The 25,370-nt window shown below is 43.2% G+C and overlaps 2 protein-coding genes and 1 pseudogene across 8 annotated transcripts in view; all 3 read right to left on the bottom strand.

Annotated features, from left to right (window-relative positions):
* The window catches only part of LOC111952437 (casein kinase I), a 65,265-nt gene extending 48,308 nt beyond the window's left edge, over positions 1-16,957 (bottom strand). For 4 of the 5 annotated variants that reach the window (XM_023971098.2, XM_023971101.2, XM_023971100.2 and 1 more), the window contains exons 1-2: positions 16,891-16,957; positions 16,629-16,753 (exon numbers count right to left, since the gene is read on the bottom strand). The gene's annotated coding sequence lies outside the window, so the exon portion shown is untranslated. The other variant, XM_023971099.2, reaches the window with a different exon arrangement.
* A 902-nt stretch (positions 16,958-17,859) lies between these two features.
* On the bottom strand, positions 17,860-19,807 carry LOC111953036 (PCNA-associated factor). Of its 3 annotated transcripts, none has more exons than XM_023972119.2 (5): positions 19,714-19,807; positions 19,561-19,632; positions 18,864-18,953; positions 18,479-18,653; positions 17,860-18,028 (listed from the first exon to the last, which is right to left on the bottom strand). In XM_023972119.2, the coding sequence occupies exons 1-5, from the start codon at positions 19,721-19,723 to the stop codon at positions 17,986-17,988; spliced, it is 390 nt and encodes a 129-aa protein (XP_023827887.1). In that variant the 5' UTR covers positions 19,724-19,807; the 3' UTR covers positions 17,860-17,985. The 3 variants fall into 3 exon arrangements, with proteins under 3 accessions (XP_023827887.1, XP_023827888.1, XP_023827890.1); XM_023972120.2 differs by having other exon boundaries at positions 18,870-18,953; XM_023972122.2 differs by lacking the exon at positions 19,714-19,807 and having other exon boundaries at positions 19,561-19,704.
* A 328-nt stretch (positions 19,808-20,135) lies between these two features.
* On the bottom strand, positions 20,136-23,658 carry LOC111952342 (cilia- and flagella-associated protein 44-like; annotated as a pseudogene).
* Between the last annotated feature and the right edge of the window lie 1,712 nt (positions 23,659-25,370).

Below are 25,370 nucleotides of genomic sequence, written 5' to 3'. Positions count from 1 at the left end.
ATGAACAAATAAAATATACAATACAATTCATTCACAACTTCAACAGAATGAAGGGTTCTGTTAGATTTGGGCCTTCCCGGGGCCTCCTTGTAGACAGTATTTTGTAGATGGTAGAGAGCAAGTCTTGGTGTCATTTTAAACTTTACTGTGTGCTCTGGAATATATGTTAGGCATATTGGTTTATAAAGAGTGGTTTCAACGAAATTCCTACTACGATAGTGTTTCCCCTATATTCCTTTATTAGCAGCCGCCACTGCTAATATCATATATGTGTATATTGAAGGAAAAAAATCTGGATGTAAAATGTTCAGTGTAAACTTAAAATGATAAAACCAGAAAGTATGTAGAAAAGAATGGACAGTTATGGAATAAAATAGCATGGGGGCCCCACTGACTTTGTTAAAATGTTTAAGTCAATCAGACCGCATTAGAAAACCACAAGACATGGCAAAAATTGTAGAATTGCAGGAAATTCGCTTTAAAATGTATTTTTCATCTCAGCCCCATGACAAAATAGAAATGCAGGTAACTAGCTATAAAACTGGATAAAAGTTTTTTTTTTTTTTACATTTAAAAACTCAGTCAATGACAAAATGTATTGAATTGAAGGAAATTAACTTTTAAAAAAGGTTACATTTTGTGTCTGCGGCCAAGAGGACGGTTTCAAAAGATTTGATCTCCAGTTTTCTGGAACATAATTTTTTTAACGTTTTTTGTACTTTTTCCTCCCAAATTTCGTGATATCCAAATTGGTAGTTATAGTCTTGTCATGTCGCTGCAACTCCCCTACGGATTCGGGAGAGGTGAAAGTTGAGAGCCATGTGTCCTCCGAAACATGACCCTGCCAAGCCGCACTGTTCGCTTAACCCGGAAGCCAGCCACACAAATGTGTCGGAGAAACACCGTCCAGCTGGCGACAGAAGTCAGCTTACAGGCGCCCGGCCCAATTGTGCCCCGCCTCATGGGTCTCCCAGTCATGGCCGGCTGTGACACAGCCTGGGATCGAACCCAGGTCTGTAGTAGCGCCTCAAGCACTGCAAAGCAGTGCCTTAAACCGCTGCGTCACTCGGGAGGCTTCAGAACCATTATTTTAAAAGCATGGGAACCGGTGAATGTTATTTTACGTCGCATGCATTTTACTCAGTCCAACAAAAAAGCGAAATCAAAGTGCCTATACAAAGCACTCACTGTCATTCATAAACGTCTCCTTCCAGTGTCTGCCTGCCAGCTAGTTAAGGATACTATAGCAATCACATTTCACAGTGGATTTATTAACAAAAAAGGTAGGACTTGTTTTGAATTCTGGTGCGCACCTAAGTTTGTTAGCTACATCTGGTCCAGGGTGTTGAGCTAGCCCCGGCATTGGGCCAACTCTCGGACGTTCAAAGTTCCTCCATATTAGGCGCTCCTCCATAGCTAGGTACAGTGAGCTCTGAAAGTATTGGGACAGTGACAAATTTGTTGTTGTTGTTTTGGCTCTGTACTCCAGCACTTTGATTTGAAATGATACAATGACTAGGAGATTAGTGCAGACTGTCTGCTTAAATTGGAGGGTATTTTCATCCATAGTCTAAAAAATGTCACAACTTTTTGTACATAGTCCCCCCCGCATTTTAGGAGTCAAAAAGTATTGGGACGAATTCACTTATACAGTGCATTCGGAAAGTATTCAGACCCCTTCACTTTTTCCACAAATCTTGGTTTCATCAGACCAGAGGATCTTGTTTCTCATGGTCTAAGAGTCCTTTAGGTGCCTTTTGGCAAACTCCAAGTGAGCTGTCATGTGCCTTTTACTGAGGAGTGGCTTCTGTCTGGCCACTCTACCATAAAGGACTGATTTTTGGAGTGCTGCGAAGATGCGAGAACCTTCCAGAAGGACAACCATCTCTACAGAGGAACTCTGGAGCTCTGTCAGAGTGACCATCGGGTTCTTGGTCACCTCCCTGACAGAGGACCTTCCCCCCCAGATTGCTCATTTTGTCCGGGCGGCCAGCACTAGGAAGAGTCTTGGGTGGTTYCAAACGTCTTCCATTTACAAATGATGGACCTTCAATGCTGCAGAATTGTTTTGGTAGCCTTCCCCAGATCTGTGCCTCGACACAATCCTGCCTCGGAGCTCTACGGACAATTCCTTCGACCTCATGGCTTGGTTTTTGCTCTGCCATGCACGGTCAACTGTGGGACCTTATATAGACAGGTGTGTGCCTTTCCAAATCATGTCCAATCAATTTACCACCTGTGGACACCAATCAAGCTGTAGAAACATCTCAAGGATGATCAATGGAAACAGGATGCACCTGAGCTCAATTTTGAGTCTCATAGCAAAGGGTCTGAATACTTATGTAAATAAGGTATTTTCGCTTGTACATTATGGGGTAGTGTGTGTAGATTGGTAAGGGAAAACAAATGTACCTAATCGATTTTAGAATAAGTGTGTAACGTAACAAAATGTGGAAAAAGGAAGGGGTCTGAACACTTTCCGAATGCACTGTATCAACGAAAAAGAGGTGAACGTATGTTTTACTCTGAGCGGATTGCCACATCCCTAAAATAGCCATGAGAGGTTTGTGTTTATTAAGGATCCCCATTAGCTGCTGCAAAGGCAGCTAATGAGGATCCTTAAAATATATGACATGACGTGCCCTCAGGCCACTGCTCTACTACCACATATCCTCAATTAGGGCTGGGCGATATGGCCAAAATATAATATCCTGATAACGATACATATCACAATATAGCACATTTTCTGTAAATTCAATTTATAAATAGTTTATATAAAATGACCACATGTAAAGGCCTATTGCTTATAACATTTAGAATTAAAGTCAACAAATATTTTATTATTTCTCCTTGTATTTAGAACCTTTGTGCAAATTTTCAATTAAGCAAGTACCAAAATATTAATATATAAAATCTAAAAAAAGGTAAATAGAAAACACTTCAACTATAGTTACAAAACAAAATAAATATTAGGCCTAAAAATGTTGGGGCTTAAATGTTATTTTGGCAATAATACGTGACACATCAATTTGCATTTGGTACCTTGGGTCGAGCGTTAGCACCAACTCACAAAACCCCCGTTTCTCGACCGTGTAAATTGGGGCCATGTCTTTGCAGATGTAAGTTGTAACGGCAGCTGTTATCTCCTTCCATCTTTGTGATTCTTTGCCATATGGTGTGCCGCGGGCAAAAGCCTCTTGCAATGKCTGRGKSGGGGGGGGGGGGAGTTTATTTTGAGCCATCTCTTGTACTTTTTTGGGTCTCATCAGTAGACTCTCTCCGTACGGTTTCACATGATTCTTGCGTAGGTGGTAAAAGAGGTTAGTGGTGTTTGGGCCTGTTGTCGGGACCGGCCTGCGGCATATTTTGCATATGACAATTTTCTGGTCCGTGTCAGACTTTCATACCCAAACCTCGTCCATGCGACCAAAGTAGCCCCTCTTTTAGGTACGAGCTTCGTGTCTCCGTGCCACGTTCACTCTCCTCCATGTTTGTGTTGCAAATTTCCTTGCACACGAACACAAAGCGTCGTCCAATTAACGAAAAATATTGCCGTAAAGAGTGTGATTTGCAAAAAATAAATAAGCGACAGAGCATAATATGAAACGATATAAAAACGTTCATCGTCACGAGATATATATCGTCATTATGCCCAGCCCCATCTACAAAACAAAATCCATGTGTACGTGTGTGTGTAGAGTACGTGTTAGCATATGTATGAGTGTGTCTGTGTGTGTGTCTCTTCACAGTCCCCACTATTCCATAAGGTGATTCTACATCTTGCATCAGTTACCTGAGTTCCATGTAGCTATGGGTCTATGTAGTACTGTGTGCCTCCCATAGCCTGTTCTGGACTTGGGGATTGTGAAGAGACCTCTGGTGGCAWGTCTGCATGGGTGTCCGAGCTGTGTGCTAGTAGTTTAAAAACAGAAAGCTAGGTGGTTTCAGCATGTCAATACTTCTTACAAAAACAAGTAATGATGAAGTMAATCTCTCCTCTACTTCGAGCCATGACAGATTGACATGTATATTAATGTTAGCTCTCCATGTACATTTAACGGCCAGCCATGCTGCCCTGTTGAGTCCATTGTAATTTCGCTAAATCCTTTGTGGCACTTGACCACACAAGTGGACAGTAGTCCAGGTGTAACAAAACTAGAGCCTGTAGGAACTGCCTTGTTGATCATGTTGTTAAGGCAGAGCAGTGCTTTATTATAGTCAGACTTCTCCCAATCTTAGCTACTGTTGCATCAACATGTTTTGACCATGACAGTTTACAACCCAGGGTTACTCCAAGCAGTTTAGTCACCTCAACTTTCTCAATTTCCACATTATTCATTACAATATTTAGTTTAGGTTTAGGGTTTAGTGAGTGTTTTGTTCCAAATACAATGCCTTAAGTTTTTGAAATATTTAAAGACACCCTTATTTCTTGCCACCCATTCTGAAACTGACACCAGCTCTTTGTTAAGTGTTGCGGTAATATCACATGCTTTAGTAGCTGACGTGTAGTGTTGAGTCGTCTGCATCCATAGACAAACTGGCTTTACTAGTTAATAACGATTTTAAAAAGTAAGAGGCCTAGACAGCTGCCCTGGGGAATTCCTGATTCTACCTGGATTATGTCGGAGAGGCTTCCATTAAAGAACACCCTCTGTGTTCTGTTAGACAGGTAATTCTTTATCCACAATATAGCAGGAGGTGTAAAGCCATAACACGTGTTCTTCCAGCAGCAGACAATGATCGATAATGTCAAAAGCCAAACTGAAGTCTAACAAAACAGCTCCCAAACTTTTTATCATTAATTTCTCTCAGCCAATCAGTCATTTGTGTAAGTGCTGTGCATGTTGAATGTCCTTCCCTATAAGCGTGCTGAAAGTCTTACCAATTTGTTTACAATAAAATAGCATTGTATTCCGTGGCGACCTGTCATTCAAGGCACCCCACATCTTTTTTGCATGTTATTTTGGCATTAATACGTGTCACATATCAGTTTGCAAACAATGTAAAAAAAAACAAAAAAAAACAATATCATTGAGTTAATAAAGCCACATTCAAACATGTTCTTTTTTTTGTTTCTTGAGTACGGCACCTCCAAAATGCAGGTGTTTCAGACTTGCTCAGTGCTTTCTGTGGTGGGGCAAGCCAGCAGAAAATAAGGAGCGTTGCGCCGTGATTGGCTCAGTGTTCTGTCACTCATGGGGACACTGCGTCACTGGCAAGTCTAAGAGTAGAGCTAGAAAATTCTAGCCCCTTGGGTGCTGCCATAGTTACATTAGAAGTAGAGGTCGACCGATTAAATCGGAATGGCCGATTAATTAGGGCCGATTTCAAGGTTTCGTGACAGAGTAGAGAAGAGCCACCCTACGAATGATTACTAAACCAAACACAGTGGGAAACAACGGGCCTTCTACACCTTCAGAGAAGGGCTAAGGATTTATAAAGTAATTATTATTTTCAATTATGTTCTGATTTAATTTATTCAGTATTTGTTAGAAAGGAAAGGGTTAATACTGAAGAGAACAATGATCCAATCAGGATTTTATTTTTGTTGTCTCTGGGGAGATAAATCTAGCTAGCCTTGTCAGCCATTGGCTAGGCAATTAGAAGCTAGATATAATGCATCTGTCATTCAAGTGTATTAGGGCAGAATGTTGGAGTGACAGTGGACTCAACCAATCACATTTAGACTTGTAATGGGTGGGTCCGTTTTTACAAAAAACATATGGAAACTTGTGCCTTCTCAAAGGCCAACAGGTCACTGCGCAAAAGCGATTAGTAGGTTTTCCCACGGTCTAGCTAGCCATCTTTTGTAGGCTAGTTTGCAGCAGCTGCAGCAGGTGTTATCATAGAGGATGTTGTTGCTCATTTGTTAGCTTCTACACTACCGTTCAAAAGTTTGGGGTCACTTAGAAATGTGATTGTTTTTGAAAGAAAAGCAAATTTTGTTGTCCATTAAAATAACATCAAATTGATCAGAAATACAGTGTAGACATTGTTAATGTTGTAAATGACGATTGTAGCTGGAAACGGCAGATTTATGGAATATCTACATAGGAGTACAGAGGCCCATTATCAGCAACAATCACTCCTGTGTTCCAATGGCACGTTGTGTTAGCTAATCCAAGTTTAGAATTTTAAAAATCTAATTGATCATTAGAAAACACTTTGCAATCATGTTAGCACAGCTGAAAACTGTTGTTCTGATTAAAGAAGCAATAAAACCGGCCTTCTTTAGGCTAGTTGAATATCTTGAGCATCAGCATTTGTGGATTCGATTACAGGCTCAAAAYGGCCAGAAACAAAGAACTTTCTGCTGAAACGTCAGTCTATTCTTGTTCTGAGAAATGAAGGCTATTCCATGCGAGAAATTGCTAAGAAATTGAAGATCTGGTACAACGCAGTGTACTACTCCCTTCACAGAATAGCGCAAACTGTCTCTAACCAGAATAGAAAGAGAAGTGGGAGGCTCCGGTGCACAACTGAGCAAGAGGACAAGTACATTAGTGTGTCTAGTTTGAGAAACAGACGCCTCTCACAAGTCCTCAACTGGCAGCTTCATTAAACAGAACACGCAAAACACCAGTCTCAACGTCAACAGTGAAGAGGCGACTCCGGGATGCTGGCCTTCTAGGCAGAGTTGCAAAGAAAAAGCCGTATCTCAGACTGGCCAATAAAAAKDAAAGATTAAGAWKGKSWWAWTWWSMCMWTCTTAATCTTTHMTTTTTATTGGCCAGTCTGAGATACGGCTTTTTCTTTGCAACTCTGCCTAGAAGGCCAGCATCCCGGAGTCGCCTCTTCACTGTTGACGTTGAGACTGGTGTTTTGCGTGTTCTATTTAATGAAGCTGCCAGTTGAGGACTTGTGAGGCGTATCTACAGTATCCCCCTCCATCCTGTCAAAAAAAGATAGGCCTGTGGCTGAATCTAGGTGATGATCCCTGCACTAGAGGAGTAATGGCTAACACCCAATTGCTGTGATTCCTATGTTATTGACACATTTATGAAATTGCTTATTCAAGTTACCAGTGTGGTAGCACTCGAGACCAGTCTTGATTCCGGTTTCGAGACCACGTTTTAAGTGTCTCGTGTCGAATACATTTGTACTCGGTCTTGGACAGTGAAGACTCGTAATTTCTTCCCGAGACCAGCGGAGTAAAAAAAAAAAGCTTCCATTCAGTAAGAGCATAAAACCGATTCGCCAGGCCAAATGTGTGTGTACACACACACACACACACACACACACACACACACACACATATTCCTTTCTTAAAACATTAATATCTATTATAGACATGTTTACTCAGTGGCGAAACTATTGGACCTGCCGTTTCCAGCTACAATAGTCATTTACAACATTAACAATGTCTACACTGTATTTCTGAGGATGGAGCTGATTTCCTAGTGTTTTTACAGTCTTATGTCCCAAAATAATTGCTCAGAGAACTTAGGGGCCTAAATTAAAATGTTTAATTGTAGGCTTAGATTGAAGATATGGCAAATAGGAGTGGCAATATCGTCTGCTATTAATCCTCAGTAATTTTCCATCCAAGTTGTCAGACCACGGTGGCTTGTTGACAAATCTTTTACCTCTTCCACACTCACTTTACAGAAGTCAAAATTTCAACACTTGTCTTTTAGAAATTTGATCAGTTATACTTAGATGTGTAGTCTCAGCATTAGGTGCTGGCATGTCATGCCTAAATTTGCTAATTTTGCCAATTAAAAACAGAGGGGCCCTGTTTCGCTCACACAGATGCCTTCTTTGGTGAGATAAATTTGCATGAGGCTGAATGTAATGAAAACGATGAAAGAGACAAAAGCAATGGTCTTTTTTTTTTTGCGAAATTTGAGGAAGCCTGGCTTCCCTTGGCATCCATGAATACACACCACCGCAAAACATGTTTTATTATCAACTGAAAAAATATGTTTCTCCTGTTTTGAAAGAAACATTTCACTCTCCTCCATCTTGTCTTGTGTTATGAAACCCTATCCTATCTGTCCAGTAGCGGAACAAGATTGCATGAAGTTCACATAAGACGCAATGAAATGCATCATGATATAAAGCAGGGCATAAGTTGATCATCCCTAGTTACCACAGCCWCAAAGTCATWAACCCTTTTTTCGTTAATTTCTGTTTTTAAAGTGTGATTAACCCTAAACACACTGCTAACCTTATGCATAACCTTAAAGTAAAAACACAAAAGCCATTGACTGTTTGGCTGTGGTAACTAGTGGAAACCACAAATTCCATCGCTAAAATCAGGAAACTGGCCGTGGTTGGTTGGCTAACATAGGTAAAACTAGATACACTAGCTACTTTAGAAAGGGCTGGATTAGCTAGCAGTTAGCAAATCTAGCAAGCTGAAAAGCTCAACTCAGCAGGGTTTCCAAAAAAAAAAATACTTCCCCAAAGCACGTTATGCAAGGAAGAGAAATTCATTTTACCAATACAAATATGATTATTCATGTTCTGAATCATTCAGTGGGGTCTTTAACCTAATATCCAAAATGTAGTATTTATTTACATAATACATCTTTTGGGTTGATTGTTTAGCAACAATAAGGACACACGCGCAACCATGGGAAAAACAGCTGACGTTGGCTTAGATTGTTGACAACATGTATATTTCTTCCCCAATGTTGATTGAAAATGTAAATAAATGTGCACAATTACCACTCGTCTCAACTACATCGTTACAGTTGTTGGTTAGACAGCTAGCAATTTTTTTTTTACATATTAGCCTTGACATGAAATCAGTCAAAACAGCAACACAAGACATGGTATCAATAAGATGATGAAACAAGCTGATTGAGCCACATATAATCCCCACGTGCAGTTTCTTGTCATCCTTGCTAGCAATCTGCCATCGAAAATCACAACAGGCTGACGTCTGCCCCATGGCAGCGCACGCATCGTTTGTGACATTGTCAGCCAACCCATCTATCGTCACAGACTTTTTGTAACAACTGCAGGATTTTACATTTTGTGGTCCTCGCAAAAAGCTAAATTACCATGACATGAGCTAAATGAAAGCTAAAGCTTTATTTTGAAAGCTAAAGGCTTTCAAAATAAAAAGCTTGGTATACACTCAGTATTCCATTGATATTTCACAGAGATGCGCTTGTTTTTGTGAGGAATCTTTWAAAAAAGCATGAATTTCTAATTAATACGAAGCTATACTTAAGCAATAAGGCCAGAGGAGGTGTGGTCTAATGCCAATATACCACGGCTAAGGGCTGTTCTTAGCACAACAACGCAGAGTGCCTGGACACAGCTGTTAGCCATGGTATATATTGGCCATATCACAAACCCCCAAGGTGCCTTGTTGCCATTATAAACTGGTTACCAACGTAATTAGAGCAGTAAAAAATGTTTTGTCATACCCGTGGTATACAGTCTGATATACCACGGCTGTCAGCCAATCAGCATTCAGGGCTCGGCCTACCCAGTTTATTATAACACAACACATACACATATATACACTCAGCAAAAAAAGGATTTTCAAACTTAACATGAGTAAATATTTGTATGAACATAACAAGAATCAACAACTGAGACATAAACTGAACAAGTTCYACAGACATGTGACTAACAGAAATGGAATAATGTGTCCCTGAACAAAGGGAGGGTCAAAATCACACACACACACGACTCAAATGATATCCATCTTACCTGGCTCTATATTGTTTTATGTCATGCAGATATGATWAGAAAGATTACGAGTTCAACTGGAAAGTGAGCATGTCGGGTAACCAGTAGCCTTAATTCTGGCACAGAATTGAGCATAGTTGACACGATGAGAGAAATGAGCTTTAGACTACTACTTGCCAATGTGCAATCATTGGACAATATTAGACGAATATGAAACTAGACGAGGTACGATCACGAATATCCTACCAGCGGGACATCAAAAACTATAATATCCTATGCTTCACGGAATTGTGGCTGAATGACGACATGAATATTCAGCTAGCGGGATATACGCTGCACAGGCAAGATAGAACAGCACACTCCGGTAAGACGGGGGACGGGGGGGGGCGATCTGTGCATATTTGTAAACAACAGCTGGTGCACGAAATCTAAGGAAGTCTCTAGATTTTGCTCGCCTGAAGTAGAGTATATTGTGATAAACTGCAGGCCACACTACTTGCCTAGAGAGTTCTCAGCTATACTTTTCTGGGCTGTTTATTTACCACCACAGACAGATGCTGGCACTAAGACCGCACTCAGTCAGCTGTATAAGGAAATATGTAAACAGGAAACCACTCCCACAGAGTGCGGGCATCCTAAGTAGCCCGAGACTTAATGCCAAGGGAAACCTTAAATTCAGTTTACGCAATATCATCAACATGTTAAATGTGCAACCAGAGGGAAAAAAATTCTAGATCACCTGTAACCACACACAGAGATGCGTACAAAGCTCTCCCTCGCCCCTCCATTTGGTAAATCCGACCACAACTCTATCCTCTGATTCCTCCTTACAAGCAAAAAATTAAAGCAGGAACACCAGTGACTCGTCTATAAAAAAGTGTTAGATGAAAGCAGATGCTAAACTACAGGACTGTTTTGCTATACACAGACTGGAACATGTTCCGGATTCTTCCGATGGCATTGAGGAGTACACCACATAGTCACTGGCTTTATCAATAAGTGCATCGAGGAACGTCGTCCCCACAGTGACTGTACGTATCATACCCCACATAAAGCCATGGATTACAGGCAACATTCGCACTGACTAAGGGGTAAGCTGCCACTTCAAGGAGTCGACTCTAACCCGGAAGCTACAAGAAATCCTGCTATGGCCCTGCGACGCAACCATCAAACAGACAAAGCCGTCAATACAGGGCTAAGACTGAATCATACTACACCGGCTCCGACGCTCGTCTTATGTGGCAGGGCTTGCAAACTATTACAGATACAAAGGGAAGCAGGAGCCACGAAGCTTCCCAGTGACACAAGCTACCAGACGAGCTAAAATCACTTCATATGCTCGCTTCGAGGCAAGTAATATACTGAAACTTCATGAGAGCATCAGCTGTTCCGGACGACTGTGTGGATCACACTCCTCGTACAGCCGAGTAAGAACGTTTTACAAAAGGTGCAACATACACAAGGCTGCGGGCCAGATGGATTACCAGGACGTGTGCTCCGTGGCATGTGCTGACCAACTGGCATGTGTCTTCACTGACATTTTCAACTCCTCTTGTCAGAGTCTGTCATACCAACTTGTTTCAAGCAGACCACCATAGTCCCTGTGCCCCGAAGAACAGAAAGGAACCTGCCTAAATGACTACAGACCCGTCAGCACTCACGTCCGTAGCCAAGAAGTGAATTGAAAGGTTGGTAATGGCTCACATCAACCACCATTATCCCAGAAACTCTAGACCCAGTCCAATTTGCATACCGCTCAAAACAGATCCACAGATGATGCCAATCTCTATTGCACTCCACACCTGCCCTTCCCACTGGACAAAGAGAACACCTATGTGAGAATGCTATTCATTGACTACAGCTCAGCGTTCAACACCATAGTACCCTCAAAGCTCATCACCAAGCTAAGGATCCTGGGACTAAACACCTCCCTCTGCAACTGGATCCTGGACCTTCTGACGGGCCGCCCCCAGGTGTGAGGGTAGGTAGCAACACACTCTGCCACGCTATTCCTCAACACTGGAGCCCCTCAAGGGTGCGTGCTCAGTTCCCTCCTGTACTTCCTGTTCACCCACGACTGCATGGCCAGGCACAACTCCAACACCATCATTAAGTTTGCAGACGACACAACAGTGGTAGGCCTGATCACCGACGAGACAGCCTATAAGGAGGAAGTCAGAGACATGGCCGGGTGGTGCCAGAATAACAACCTATCCCTCAACGTAACCAAGAAYAAGGAGATGATTGTGGACTACAGGAAAAGGAGGACCGAGCACGCCCCCATTCTCATCGACGGGGCTGTAGTGGAGCAGATTGAGAGCTTCAAGTTCCTTTGTGTCCACATTAACAACAAACTAGAATGGTCCAAACACACCAAGACAGTTGTGACAAAGCCTATGCCCCCTCAGGAAACTAAAAAGAGTTGGCATGGGTCCTGAGATACTCAAAAGGTTCTACAGCTGCAACATCGAGAGCATCCTGACTGGTTGCATCACTGCCAGGTACAGCAATTGCCTGGCCTCTGACCACAAGGCACTACAGAGGGTAGTGCGTACGGCCCAGTACATAACTGGGGCTAAGCTGCCTGCCATCCAGGACCTCTACACCAGGCGGTGTTAGAGGAAGGCCCTAAAAATTGTCAAAGACCCCAGCCACCCCAGTCATAGACTGTTCTCTCTACTACAAAATCAAATCAAATGTATTTGTCACATACACATGGTTAGCAGGTGTTAATGCAAGTGTAGCGAAWTGCTTATGCTTCTAGTTCCGACCATGCAGTAATATCTAACAAGTAATATAACCTAACAATTTACACAAGTGTAAAGGAATGAATACGAATATGTACATAAAAATATATAAATGAGTGATGGCCGAACGGCATAGGCAAGATGCAGTAGATGGTATAGCGTACAGTATATACATATGAGATGTATATTATATTATATTATATTATATAATGTTATAATCCAGTAATGTAATGTAGGGTATGAGAACATTATATAAAGTGGCATTGTTTAAAGTGGCTAGTGATACATTTAATTACATCAAGATGGCAAGATGCAGTAGATGGTATAGCGTACAGTATATACTTATGAGATGAGTAATGTAGGGTAAGTAAACATATAATATAAAGTGGCTAGTGATAAATTGATTACATCAATTTTTCAGTTATTAAAGTGGCTGGAGTTGAGTCAGTATGTTGGCAGCAGCCAATCAATGTTAGTGATGGCTGTTTAACAGTCTGATGGCCTTGAGATAGAAGCTGTTTTTCAGTCTCTCGGTCCCCGCTTTGATGCACCTGTACTGACCTCGCTTTCTGGATGATAGCGGGGTGAACAGGCAGTGGCTCRGGTGGTTRTTGWCCTTGATGATCTKTTTRGYYTTCCTGTGACATCGGGTGGTGTAGGTGTCCTGGAGGGCAGGTAGTTTGCACCCGGTGATGCGTTGTGCAGACCTCACTACCCTCTGGAGAGCCTTCCGGTTATGGGTGGAGCAGCTGCCGTACCAGGCGGTGACACAGCCCGACAGGATGCTCTCGATTGTGCATCTGTAAAAGTTTGTGAGTGTTTTTGGTGACAGCCGAATTTCTTCAGCCTCCTGAGGTTGAAGAGGCGCTGCTGCGCCTTCGACACACGCTGTTTGTGTGGGGTGGACCATTTCAGTTTGTCCGCGCCGAGGAACTTAAAACGTTCCACCTTCTCCACTACTGTCCCGTCAATGTAGATAGGGGGCTGCTCCCTCTGCTGTTTCCTGAAGTCCACAATCATCTCCTTTGTTTTGTTGACATTGAGTGTGAGGTTATTTTCCTGATACCACACTCCAAGGGCCCTCACCTCCTCCCTGTAGGCCGTCTCGTCGTTGTTGGTAATCAAGCCTACYACTGTAGTGTCGTCTGCAAACTTGATGATTGAGTTGGAAGCGTGCATGGCCACGCATTCGTGGGTGAACAGGGAGTACAGGAGAGGGCTGAAAACACACCCTTGTGGGGACACAGTGTTGAGGATCAGCGGGGTGTAGATGGTGTTACCTACCCTCACCACCTGGGGGCGGCCCGTCAGAAAGTCCAGGACCCAGTTGCACAGGGCGGGGTTGAGACCCAGGGTCTCGACATTAATGACGAGTTTGGAGGGTACTATGGTGTTAAATGCTGAGCTGTAATCGATGAACAGCATTCTTACATAAGTATTCCTCTTGTCCAGATGGGTTAGGGCAGTGTGCAGTGTGATGGCGATTGCGTCGTCTGTGGACCTATTGGGGTGGTAAGCAAATTGGAGTGGGTCTAGGGTGTCAGGTAGGGTGGAGGTGATATGGTCCTTGACTAGTCTCTCAAAGCACTTCATGATGACGGAAGTGAGTGCTACAGGGCGGTAGTCATTTAGCTCAGATACCTTAGCTTTCTTGGGAACAGGCACAATGGTGGCCCTCTTGAAGCATGTGGGGGCAGACTGGGATAAAGATTGATTGAATATGTCTGTAAACACACCAGCCAGCTGGTCTGCGCATGCTCTGAGGACGTGGCCGGGGATGCCGTCTGGGCCTGCAGCCTTGTGAGGGTTAACACGTTTAAATGTTTTACTCACGTTGGCTACAGTGAAGGAGAGCACGCAGGTTTTGGTAGCGGGCCGTGTCAGTGGCACTGTATTTTCCTCAAAGCGAGCAAAAAAGTTGTTTAGTCTGTCTGGRAGCAAGGCATATTGATCCGCGACGGGGCTGGTTTTTCTGTTGTAGTCCGTGATTGACTGTAGACCCTGCCACATACCTCTCGTGTCTGGGCCGTTGAATTRCGACATGGCAAGCGGTACCGGAGTGCCAAGTCTAGGACAAAAAGGCTTCTCAACAGTTTTTACCCCCRAGCCATAAGACTCCTGAACAAGTAATCAAATGGCTACCCGGACTATTTGCATTGTGTGCCCCCCCCAGAAGCGTCTTATATGGTGAGCGACCGAGTGGCTAGGACAGGCAAGCCCCATACTATTGTGGAGGACTTATTTCTTCCTGCTGCCGCGGATATGGCTGGGACAATGCTGGGGGGAAAAGGCCATAAAAACTATACAGACAATGTCTTCATCAAACAACACTGTTTCACGACACATCAGTGACATGGCAGGAGATGTTTTGAAACAATTACTGCAAGCACACAGCTTGATATGTAAGATGGCTAAATAAAGAGCAAAATGATTGATTATTATTATTATTATTTGTGCCCTGGTCCTTTAAGAAGCTTTTTGTCACTTCCCACGAGCCGGGTTGTGACAAAAACACACTCATTCTTATGTTTAATAAATGTATTATATAGTGTGTGTGGCAGGCTTCCAATGATGGCAAAAAAACACAGTTGAGAGTGCGCTGACCCTGGTGCTAGAGGGGGTACGCAGCTGGAGGTTGAATGATTGAAGGGGTACGGGACAATAAAAAGTTTGGTAACCACTGTTTTAGAGGATTACCTACACAATTAACAATTGATTGTTGACCCATTGGTCAACAGATGCATTTTTCATTGACACCTCAATTAAACTAGTAGAGTAGGGGCCTGACGTCACACACTTAATGTTTTGTGAAATATGTAGTGAATGTATTGTAATGTTTTTATAATTGTATAACTGCCTTAATTTTGCTGGATCCCAGGAATAGTAGCCACAATAAATACAAAACACAAACTCAGACACCTGGCTAGCTTGGTTCTGACATGGGTTAGAGTAACGTGCCAGATTACTGGACATAGATAACGTAAACTCACCCCATTCCGTACAAATGTGCGTAACCGCGACATTTCAAACGAGGCTACAAAGAAAACTAAATGGGACTGTAGCGACTGTGTTGACTTCAAAATCAGGGGTGTGAACTAGGTTTCTATTCAAGCGCTGATCGACATGGTAATGCCTCTATAGTATTGGAGAAAAGTTTTTAAAAAACTGACCCTCCGTTACATCGTGACGTGTCATGTTGTAACGTACAGCACGCATAAAGCAACTATTTCTGTCTTACAATCTCTCTCCACCAGGTGTAGCACTTCTCTCATCCTTTAAAAACAAGAAATGGACAGTGACTGGGTAAGGGTCATTTTTTTCGTCATCATTCTCAAAGCCATTGTTTACTTCTAAGATCACTTTAGCACCGCCCTAAAAGCCCGATTCAAATTCGACACAAACCTAAAAATAGGTATGTAATGACACATTATATAAACTCTTTATAGTGTTTTATTTACATTTTTGAGGTGATAAGATGATAAGTTGGACAGATCGAGTGAAAAAAGCAATTTTCCCACACGACATCTGTCCTTCTCACTATCACCCATTAGTTTCGCTTCCCCACCCGCCATTTTTAAAAAGACCCGACAGGGCTCAGAGCCTGCTTGAATTATGCAGAAACGGGCAGTGTTTAGGTCATGTAATTGATTTTGTTGGAAAGGGGAGAAATTGTGCTTTACAATGGTATTGACATTACAGTTGATCTGGAAGTATTACGTTTTTGGGGCGCTAAAATAAGGGCAATTGTACGGACCAAGGCGATGTACGAGTTTACGTTAACCACTTATGAAAAACGAGCGTCCCCGTGTCCTTAATTAGATAACCTAGYAATTTGCCATTATCCTCCTAGCTAGATCACCAGTTAACGTTAGCTAACTATTACAGTAGTTAACTAATGACGGAAAGTCGCATTTGACAGACAACAAACACTAACGTTAGTCAACCACTCAYAATCCCATTACATACCAAGTATAGTACTGTCTGCACCACATACAAACAAAACAGTGAATGTATTTCCTTGTGGTCCAATGCTCTCTAGCCTAGGTAGGTGGTTCGTTAGCTAACTACAGTAGCTGGCTAAAGGTAATTGTCCAGGCAACGTCTTCAATTCAGGCCAGCAAGTTGCTAGCTAGCTAGCTGCTACTAGCTAAACCTAGCCTAGGCGGCGTTCAGAAAACGCAGATAAGCTAGTGTTAGCCAATGTTAGCTTGCGGAAATGTTACTTACTTTCAATGTGGTCCTGGATGCATTTAGTCATTTATTTTCCGTGTAGCGATTCCGCCAGAAACGAGGAAGCGACGTCAATTGGTGTTTTCAGTTAGCATCCCAGAGCCTTCTTCAGTTCGCCTCCACTGATATAAAAATCAAAGATGGTGCATAAACGAAGATAGCTCACTCCGGCTGTTTACCATTGAAAAAAGCGGTGAGTTCCGGTCTAACAGGGTGTCTCAGACACCAATGCAATAGCAGCTGGGTCTTGTATACTTACGTTCATTTAAACTGAATGTCTCGCTTCCTCTTCAGTCTCTGAAAAAATGGTCCCGGAAGTGTTGCTCCAACATCCTGCGAGAAAATCAGTTCCAAGTGTATACTGATAGAACATTGTCATCATGGAAATTACAGGCCAATGTGCTTCATGGGCAGCAGGTAGCCTTGCGGTTAGAGCATGGGCCAGTATTCAAAAGGGCACTGGTTTGAATACGAGCTGACAAGGTGTAAAAATGTTTTATTTTTTATATAAAACTGTCAATGTGCCCTTGAGCAAGGCACTTAACCCCTAATTTGCTCCAGAGCACTGTACTACATGTGACCTTGGCGTATGACATGTCTGTCACACTTGGCACTTCTCAATGAAGAATTGGTTCCACCAACCTTTCCTGATACTGGTTGAAAATCTCATGGTATTGACCAAACATGTAGCACTGGAGGTTCACCTTCCAAAAGGTCAAGCATTTAAACAAATTGGGACAACTTATTCTAAGAATTTTTTTGCACTAACAGTATTGAGGTTGAGGGCCACAACTCATAGAAATTGGACAAAATACAGGTAGTCTAATCATGGAACAGTGATCCTCATTACATTTAACCAACAACAAAAAAAGTGACAGAATCTTTTAAGGTGGGTGCTTATTTGTCCCATTTCWTTGATGTAGAAGTATGCATTACATCCTGTCCACAACATTTTGATATTGTTCTTAATGATCTAGCACCATCTACTGGTATGTAGATGTTACCCATATGACCAGAAAAATATTGGCTAATAAATTAGGGGCATGATTGCCATAGTTGTTGGACATGCAGGGAATCGACTGATACATTTGCTAATTCTACCATCATGGCATTTCAATAACAAAAGGAAACATTGTTAGCACAGAAAACCTAAGTGCAATTTAGATTGAGAAAATAGACTAGGTATTGTAAACAGGAAGAGCGTAACAAAAGGTAATGGAATCAGGCATACAAAAAAAGGTTTATTAAACTCCTGTACAAAAACCATGAATTCATCAATTATATATACAAAATCTGCCAGCCCATTCAAGTACTAGGCGCAATGGCTTTTTAATTGGGACACGATTGGCAAAGCTCATTCATCAGCATCCTCATCTTCAGCAGGCAGTGGTCTGGATCTGAAAGGTGAGTGGTTGACATTAGATTTGGTTAGAACCTGGTTGACCAGGTTCACATTTTCAGGGTACATCACCCAACGTACATACACGCTTACAAAGAATCACAAACAGCCAGATGAGCATTAATCAAAAATAGCATGAATGCACACATTTCCCATCTGCATCGGCAAATTGTTCCACTAAACCAGGGTAAAAAATGTATTAATCCCCAGAATCTGTTGCAAAAACATTACCAAGTTATCTATGGAGAACAGACCAATGCAATATATTAAAGTATCATAATGAATTCTTAATATTAGTAACTTTGGCAACATTTTTGGAACAGATTCTAATGAAAATGTTTGAGAAAACACTCCACTTCCTCCAGCTCTGCAAGCACTAAAGAGGTAGGCATTTTAGGGCTGCTTTTGGACTGGCTCTAAAACTAAGCTTAATAGAAATCAAATGTACTTATTGGATGCCTTGGACACTCCACTGCCTCCAGCCTCTTCATCATCTGACTGGGGGAGCTGGTTCTCTTTCTCAGGCTCCCTGCAGGGCCCACCAAAGAAATCCCCAATGCCTTTTTGCCAAGTTGGGGTGGGCCGAGGACACACAGGATTCCCGCCAGCAAATTTACTCTTTGCTGCAAAACAATGCCAGCATTAAAATTCACAATTTAGAAGAATATCTGCCATGACTACTCACCACTTGGACACATGAGAAAGAAATGCATCTAGAGGCAATAGTTGTTAGCCATCTACCAAAAATTGTTATGTAGGTATCTAGCTTACATGGAAATATGGGCTATTAACTAAACAATGTAACTTTAAGCCTGAATGAAATCATGACTCACACTCACCAGGCGTGCCTGCTTGAGAGCCGCTTGATGCATTTGCAGAACTCGAGGCACCCAATGACTTCCTGGGTGCAGATGCAGCCACAGCTGAAAATGGATAAGTGTGTTAGTTATTAAGTCATTTTATTAAGCAAACGCCGTGTATTGAAATGCAGAGTTATAGTGTATAGTAGCAAAGTAATCTTCACCGACACATGTGACTGGTTTGTTTAGTTTGGGCGGTGAAATTGGCGCCAGATTGAGGATATTGAATAACAAGTAGTTAGTTAACGAAAATACTCCAATAAAACATKTTACTACCATGTTTTTTTTATCCAGTCTTTCGTTGTAAACAACACGTTTAATAACGTTAAGGTAACAATCAAATCCGGCACAAAAACCATGATGCGAGTACGAACGCTTCTGGGTTAGCATGAGCGCCATCTGTGTTCACAATTCTATTGAAATGGCGGGAGACAAATCTTACYCAGTCAATCAAGCCATCTAGTTAGCTAATCACTCAAATCGAATATTAGCAGTTAGTTGTTACAAAATAATGGAATGCAGGGGTTGCAATTATCTTCACAAAACTCACTGGCTACAATAGCTAGCGATTCCAGTTTGGTACAATGAATAACMATTTAACTATCGTTAGCTAGCATGTTGTGAATCAAAATAAGTAACATAACTTGAAGTTTTGATTGTAGACCATTACCTTTCCTGTAAGTTCCGGGGACACTGTCTGCCTTCGTCCTCACCATGTTAAACTTTGTTTTTACCCCACAACCTGAAACAAAACGGGACGTACACTTTCAATGTAGACTTATACTTTCCCGCCTGGGTTTAAATGACGAATCTCCTGGCTCACCTGACGTCATTGGTTACGTGCCTATTCCCCTCCCTTCACGAAAGCCTCGCCCGTTTCTTCTGTGCAGCTCAAAGCACGCACCCTCTAATGCAAGCACAAGCGTGTTGTGTACTTCGATAGGTTATTACATTGAAAACTGCTTATGGTCTGAATAGAGMCCAAGCCTCAGATATACTTGCAAGTTAGGCCAAAATCGGACTCCCGCGTGGCGCAGTGCAAGCTGTGTCACTAGAGAGTCTAAGTTCGAGTCCAGGCTCTGTCGCATCCGGCTGCGACCGGGAGACCCATGGGGCGGAGCACAATTGGCCTAGCGTCGTTCGGGTTAGGGGAGGGTTTAGCCGGCAGGGATGTCCTTGTCGCAAGGTGTAGGGTGTTTCGTCTGACATTGGTGCGGCTGGCTTCYGGGTATAGTGGGCATTGTGTCAAGAAGCAGTGCGGTTGGGTTGTGTTTCGGAGTATGCACGGCACTCGAYCTTCGCCTCTCCCGAGTCCGTACGGGAGTTGCAGCGATGATGCAAGACTAACTACCAATTGGATACCACGAAATTGTGGMGAAAAAATCCAAAAGTTAGGCCAAAATCTGCCTCATTGGAATAGTTTCCAACCAGATATACGGTGCATTTGGAAAGTATTCGACCTCCTTCACTATTCCATATTTTGTTATGTTAGTCTTATTCTAAAATTGATTAAATACATTTTTTCCCCAAATCAATCTACACACAATATCCCATAATGACAAAGCATTATCGGGTCCCTCTTGCTGCACAGCTATTTTCAGGTCTCTCTAGAGATGTTTGATCGGGTTCAAGTCCGGGGACAAGCTGGGCTACTCAAGGATATTCAGAGAACTGTCCCAAAGCCACTCCTGCATTGTCTTGGCTGTGAGCTTAGGGTCGTTGTCCTGTAGGGAGGTGAACCGTCGCCCCAGTCTGAGGTCCTGAGGATCTCACTGTACTTTCCTCCATTCATCTTTCCCTTGATCCTGACTAGTCTCCCAGTCCCTGCCCCTGAAAAACATCCCCACAGCATGATGCCTGCCACCACCATGCTTCACCGTAGGTATGGTATTGGCCAGGTGATGAGCAGTGCCTGGTTTCCTCCAGACGTGACGCTTGGCAYTCAGGCCAAAGAGTTTAATCTTGGTTTCATCAGACCTGAGAATCTTGTTTCTCATGGTCTGAGAGTCCTTTAGGTGCCTTTTGACAAACTCCAAGCGGGCTGTCATGTATCTTTTACTGGGGAGTTGCTTGCGTCTGGGCACTCTGCCATAAAGGCCTGATTGGTGGAGTGCTGCAGAGATGGTTGTCCTTCTGGAAGGTTCTCCCATCTCCACAGGTCACTCTGCAGCTATGTCAGAGTGACCATCACTTCCTTGACCAAGGCCCTTCTGCCCCGATTGCTCAGTTTGGCCAGGTAGCCAGCTCTAGGAGGTTCCAAACTTCTTCAATTTAAGAATGATGGAGGCCACTGTTCTTGAGGACCTTCAATGCTGCAAAATTGTTTTGGTAGCCTTCTGCGCCTCGACACAATCCTGTCTTGAAGCTCTACGGACAATTCCTTCGACCGCATGGCTTGGTTGTTGCTCTGCCGACACTGTCAACTGTGGGAGCTTATATAGACAGGTGTGTGCCTTTCCAAATCATGTCCAATCAATTTAATTTACCACAGGTGGACTCCAATCAGTTATAGAAACATGTCAAAATCAATTAAAAACTTTTTGGGTCACATACACATATTTAGCGAAATGCTTGTGTTCCTAGCTCCAGCAGTGCAGTAGTATCTAACAATTCACAACAATACACACAAATCTAAAAGTTAAATAATGGAATTAATAATTATATAAATATTAGATTGAGCAATGTTGGAGTGGCATTGACTAAAATACAGTAGAATAGAATACAGTATATACAATTGGCTTGGTTTCAGTTGACAATTTTGATGCCAGAGARCCCGGATGTTGCTTTTGGGGCCTTTGCACCCCACCTGGAAAGTAAACTAGGGGAAAGGCTGACCTGTTCCAGCAGGGAGTCCTGTTCATACAGCAGCCTGACCTCCTCCAACTCCATTATCTCCTTCTCCAGCTCTGTCACACCAGCTCCTTCCTCCACCTCCCTCTTTCTCMTTTTAGCTGCAGGTGTAGGACAGGGGGTCTCCTTCTCTCCTCCCTCCTCTCTGCCTCCAGCAGTCTGGCCCACCTCCTCTGGTTRCTGGCCACGGCTACAGGCCCTGTTGGTAGGATTGGCACAATCATCAATATCACTGAATTATTGGGGGGGTGGGGATATTCATGCTACATGTGATAGTAGTTAGTTACTGTATGTGTATGGGTTTATCATATTTCATTTTAAATCATTGTCATTAAATCATTCGCAGAGTCACATGGAGATAGTCATGTAGGGAAGAGTGAAGACAGTGATTCTGAAAGACTAGGAAACTCCACCAAAGGCCATATGATAAGACTCACAGTTCAGCCCACTCCTTCATCCTCTTCTCTGTCTTAGCCGGACTCACTCTGCCTTCTACATAGCTTTGCAGAGTTTCTCTGCCTGGCGGCTTGCTGCCCCCTGGACGAACCACACGAGCCGCAAGAACAGCCTCCTCACCTTGGTCTTCCTGGTCCGCTGGCCAGGGACACGCACATTATGATGTTATATAAACAGTAACAGGTAGGTATAATACACACACACACTTTCTCTCCCCCTTTCTCTTACCTGTGATGTTGGAGCGGTCTTTGTCAGCCTCGGCTTTGTTCCTCCAACGTTCCTGTACCCGAGCCCCCTGCCCTCCCTCTCTGTTTCAGCTCGTGGAACCTCTGGGACAGTGCCAGCAGACGATAGGTGGAGATCCTCTGGTCACTCTGGAACGCTACCCACGGAATCCCAGAACTTGGAAGAAACAATGGGCAAATATGAAATGGCACCCTACCAGGTGAGATGCACACACACAACACACACACCCAACACACACACACACACACACACACACACACACACACACACACACACAACCATCTTGCTCTGCCTGGTGTTTAGTTTATCCTCCATTTCTTTCTTCTGGCTCAGAACCTGGTTCTTCTTTTTAAACTGACTCTGCATTTCAGCCAGCTTATTACATCTCTCAGCCTTCCTCAGCTCAGCCTCCCGATGCATACGGTCCATCTGCAACTTCTGCTTAGCCTTCTCGATGCTACAGAGAGAGGGAAAAGGTCAAGGAGGATCTGGAGATGGGGAGGGAGAGAAAGAGCAATAGAGGAGTGGATGAAAGAGAGAGGGAGATGGGAGAGAGGGACTGGTTTTCCTTTAGCCAGATGTGTCTTTGTATGTTGTTTGTCTCTCTACTAGGTATCTCCCTCACCTGTATGCTAATGGGTCCTTGATATCCTGTGCCACACCCTCCATCTCAGGGCCAACCTGTTTCACCAACAACAACACACAGTCAACCACAGAACTGACCCTCCATTTTGTGTTATTCATGTCTTTACTGTCCCACTCTCCCTCTATCCCACTGACCCATGGTGAGGGGTCTTTGGCCTTGCTGCGCTGCAGGGCTTTCAGCAGGTCCTCCTGGGCAGCAGGCTGAAGGAGAAGATGTTTACGTCCTCCCCGTCGTCAGGACAAACTGGTCATCAAAGCTACAGCACAGCTGTCCGTACTGGTTGTCATGGAGACTGAGGGCCCAAGAGGCCTGCATGGAGGTCGGATGGCTGCAGAGGGGAGGCCCTGACACTGCCGGACTGCATACTCTTCCTCCTCATTTTCCTCCTGCGGCTCCTCGTCAGTGGGCTCACGGGCCTGCTCCTTGGCTTGCTTCAGCCGGGCCTCTCTCTCTCTCTGCCGCCTTTTCTCATTCAGAGCCTGCCTGAACGCAATCTTCTCCTCCCGCTGACATTTAAATATTTACAAACACATCTCTAGTTTGTGTTTAAAGTTTACAGTACAGTTAATCTCAGACAGTGAGGGCCAAACCTTGATGCGTAATTTGATGCTGCTGAAGGTAAAGTGTCAGAGGTGTGGTAGGTGGTGCTGTGGTTCTGGGCCTCCGGGTCTGGAGACTGCACTTCCACCACGTCACCACTCCAATACAGTACCAGCAGGGTGTTCTTGTCCTGAACACTCATGTGCACACACAGAAGGAGGGTTATGATTTATTAACTAGTGATGTGCAGTTTGCATACTATTCGTTATTTTTGAACGACTCTTTTTACTGACTCGAGAGTCATGATTCGTTTTTCTGTGTGACGCCTTCATTTTAGTTGTTTGATTGACCTGCTAATCTTGGTTAACCCAGAACTAAAGTATTGCGTAATTGGTCAGATGCTTGATTACAATTTATGTTTGCGGAGTCTGTCCATGAGAGATTACAATGAGTTCTAGAGCACGATTGATAAATGTTCCTCCGGCTCAGCGGCTCCATCGACGTCGTCCGACAAACAACTGTCTGTCACATATGCCCACAGGAAAATAGATCATGCTGCAGGCAGCATAGATTAGAAAAATACATGTTTAGAACTGATTATTGATCGCATGGATAAGAATAAATGCAAATAATTGATTATTTAATGTTATGATGGATATAGCTTTGTAGAACCAAAAAATATGCAGCCTCTGCTCAACAAACTCGAACTCGAGAATTAATCGTTTGTGAGGCTGCAGTTCGTGAACGATATTGTGTTCATCACCCTCACGGCAGTCAAGCAATGCATTCCACCAAGAGTCGTTCACAATCTAGTCCGGTTGCTGCCACAACTAGACCTCGTTTCAAAAGTATCAAGAAAGTATCTTATTTGTAGCGATCAACAAATGTAGCCTACAGTGTTWAAAGCACACTTTTTTTTAACAGTCTCAGTCACAAATGAGACTATGGTGAACGACATGTAAACGAGAGTCTTGTAGAATTATGACTCTTGAGTTTTCAGTTCATCGTTCGCCGGTAGTGTGTTCTGCGTGCTCTGGGAATTACTGGCTCAAATTAACTAAATTAGTCATAAAAATTATTTATTTTGACTCAACGAGTCGAAAAGATCATAGTCAGTAAAAAGAGCCGAACTTCCCATCACTATTATTAACCTCACATGCCATTGTCTTTTGTCAATATTTCACTGATCTAGGATCAGACTGACATGTGACTGGGGGTACCACTCCAGCCCCTGTACATGTCCTGGGACTGTGACAAAGCCAAGGTCAAGGTCGTACCTGTCCCCCACAGTGAAGAACACAGTACAGTCCATACTCTAGAGCCGGGTTTCCCAAACTCAGTCCTGTGGCCCACCCCTGGGTGCACGTTTCGGTTTTTGCTCTAGCACTACACAGCGGATTCAAATAATCAAAGCTTGACTATGAGATGGTTATTTGAATCAGCTGTGTAGTCATAAACCAAAATGCACACCCAGGGATGTCCCCAGGACCGAGTTTAGGAAACCCTGCTCTAGAGAGGGAAGGAGAGATTGTGGAGGGGAGGTTTATTGATATTGGTTATTGTTGCATCCTAAGAAGCTGGGTTATTTTACTGAAGACTCCGAAGCGTACTTATAATAACCAGGACATATTTATTTAATGTTCTCCTTAACACATTACAGTCGACTACACTCTACAGTATCTTCAGCCCAACTCTTCCATACATCATTGAACTTTACCGCCCTTGCATCTCGAAATCCAATC

Source organism: Salvelinus sp. IW2-2015, linkage group LG26 (assembly GCF_002910315.2).
Source record: "Salvelinus sp. IW2-2015 linkage group LG26, ASM291031v2, whole genome shotgun sequence".
In the NCBI taxonomy this organism is placed as follows: Eukaryota; Metazoa; Chordata; class Actinopteri; order Salmoniformes; family Salmonidae; genus Salvelinus; species Salvelinus sp. IW2-2015.
This window is presented reverse-complemented; position numbering and strand designations above follow the sequence as displayed.

Excerpts from the sequence above, each read along its gene's own strand:
- LOC111953036 (XM_023972119.2), bottom strand. Across the intron at positions 18,954-19,560 it reads CCCCGGAACTTACAGGAAAG|CTGTGGCTGCATCTGCACCC; the intron begins GTAATGGTCTAC and ends ATCCATTTTCAG. Across the intron at positions 18,654-18,863 it reads AGCAGGCACGCCTGGTGAGT|CAAAGAGTAAATTTGCTGGC; the intron begins GTGAGTCATGAT and ends ATTGTTTTGCAG.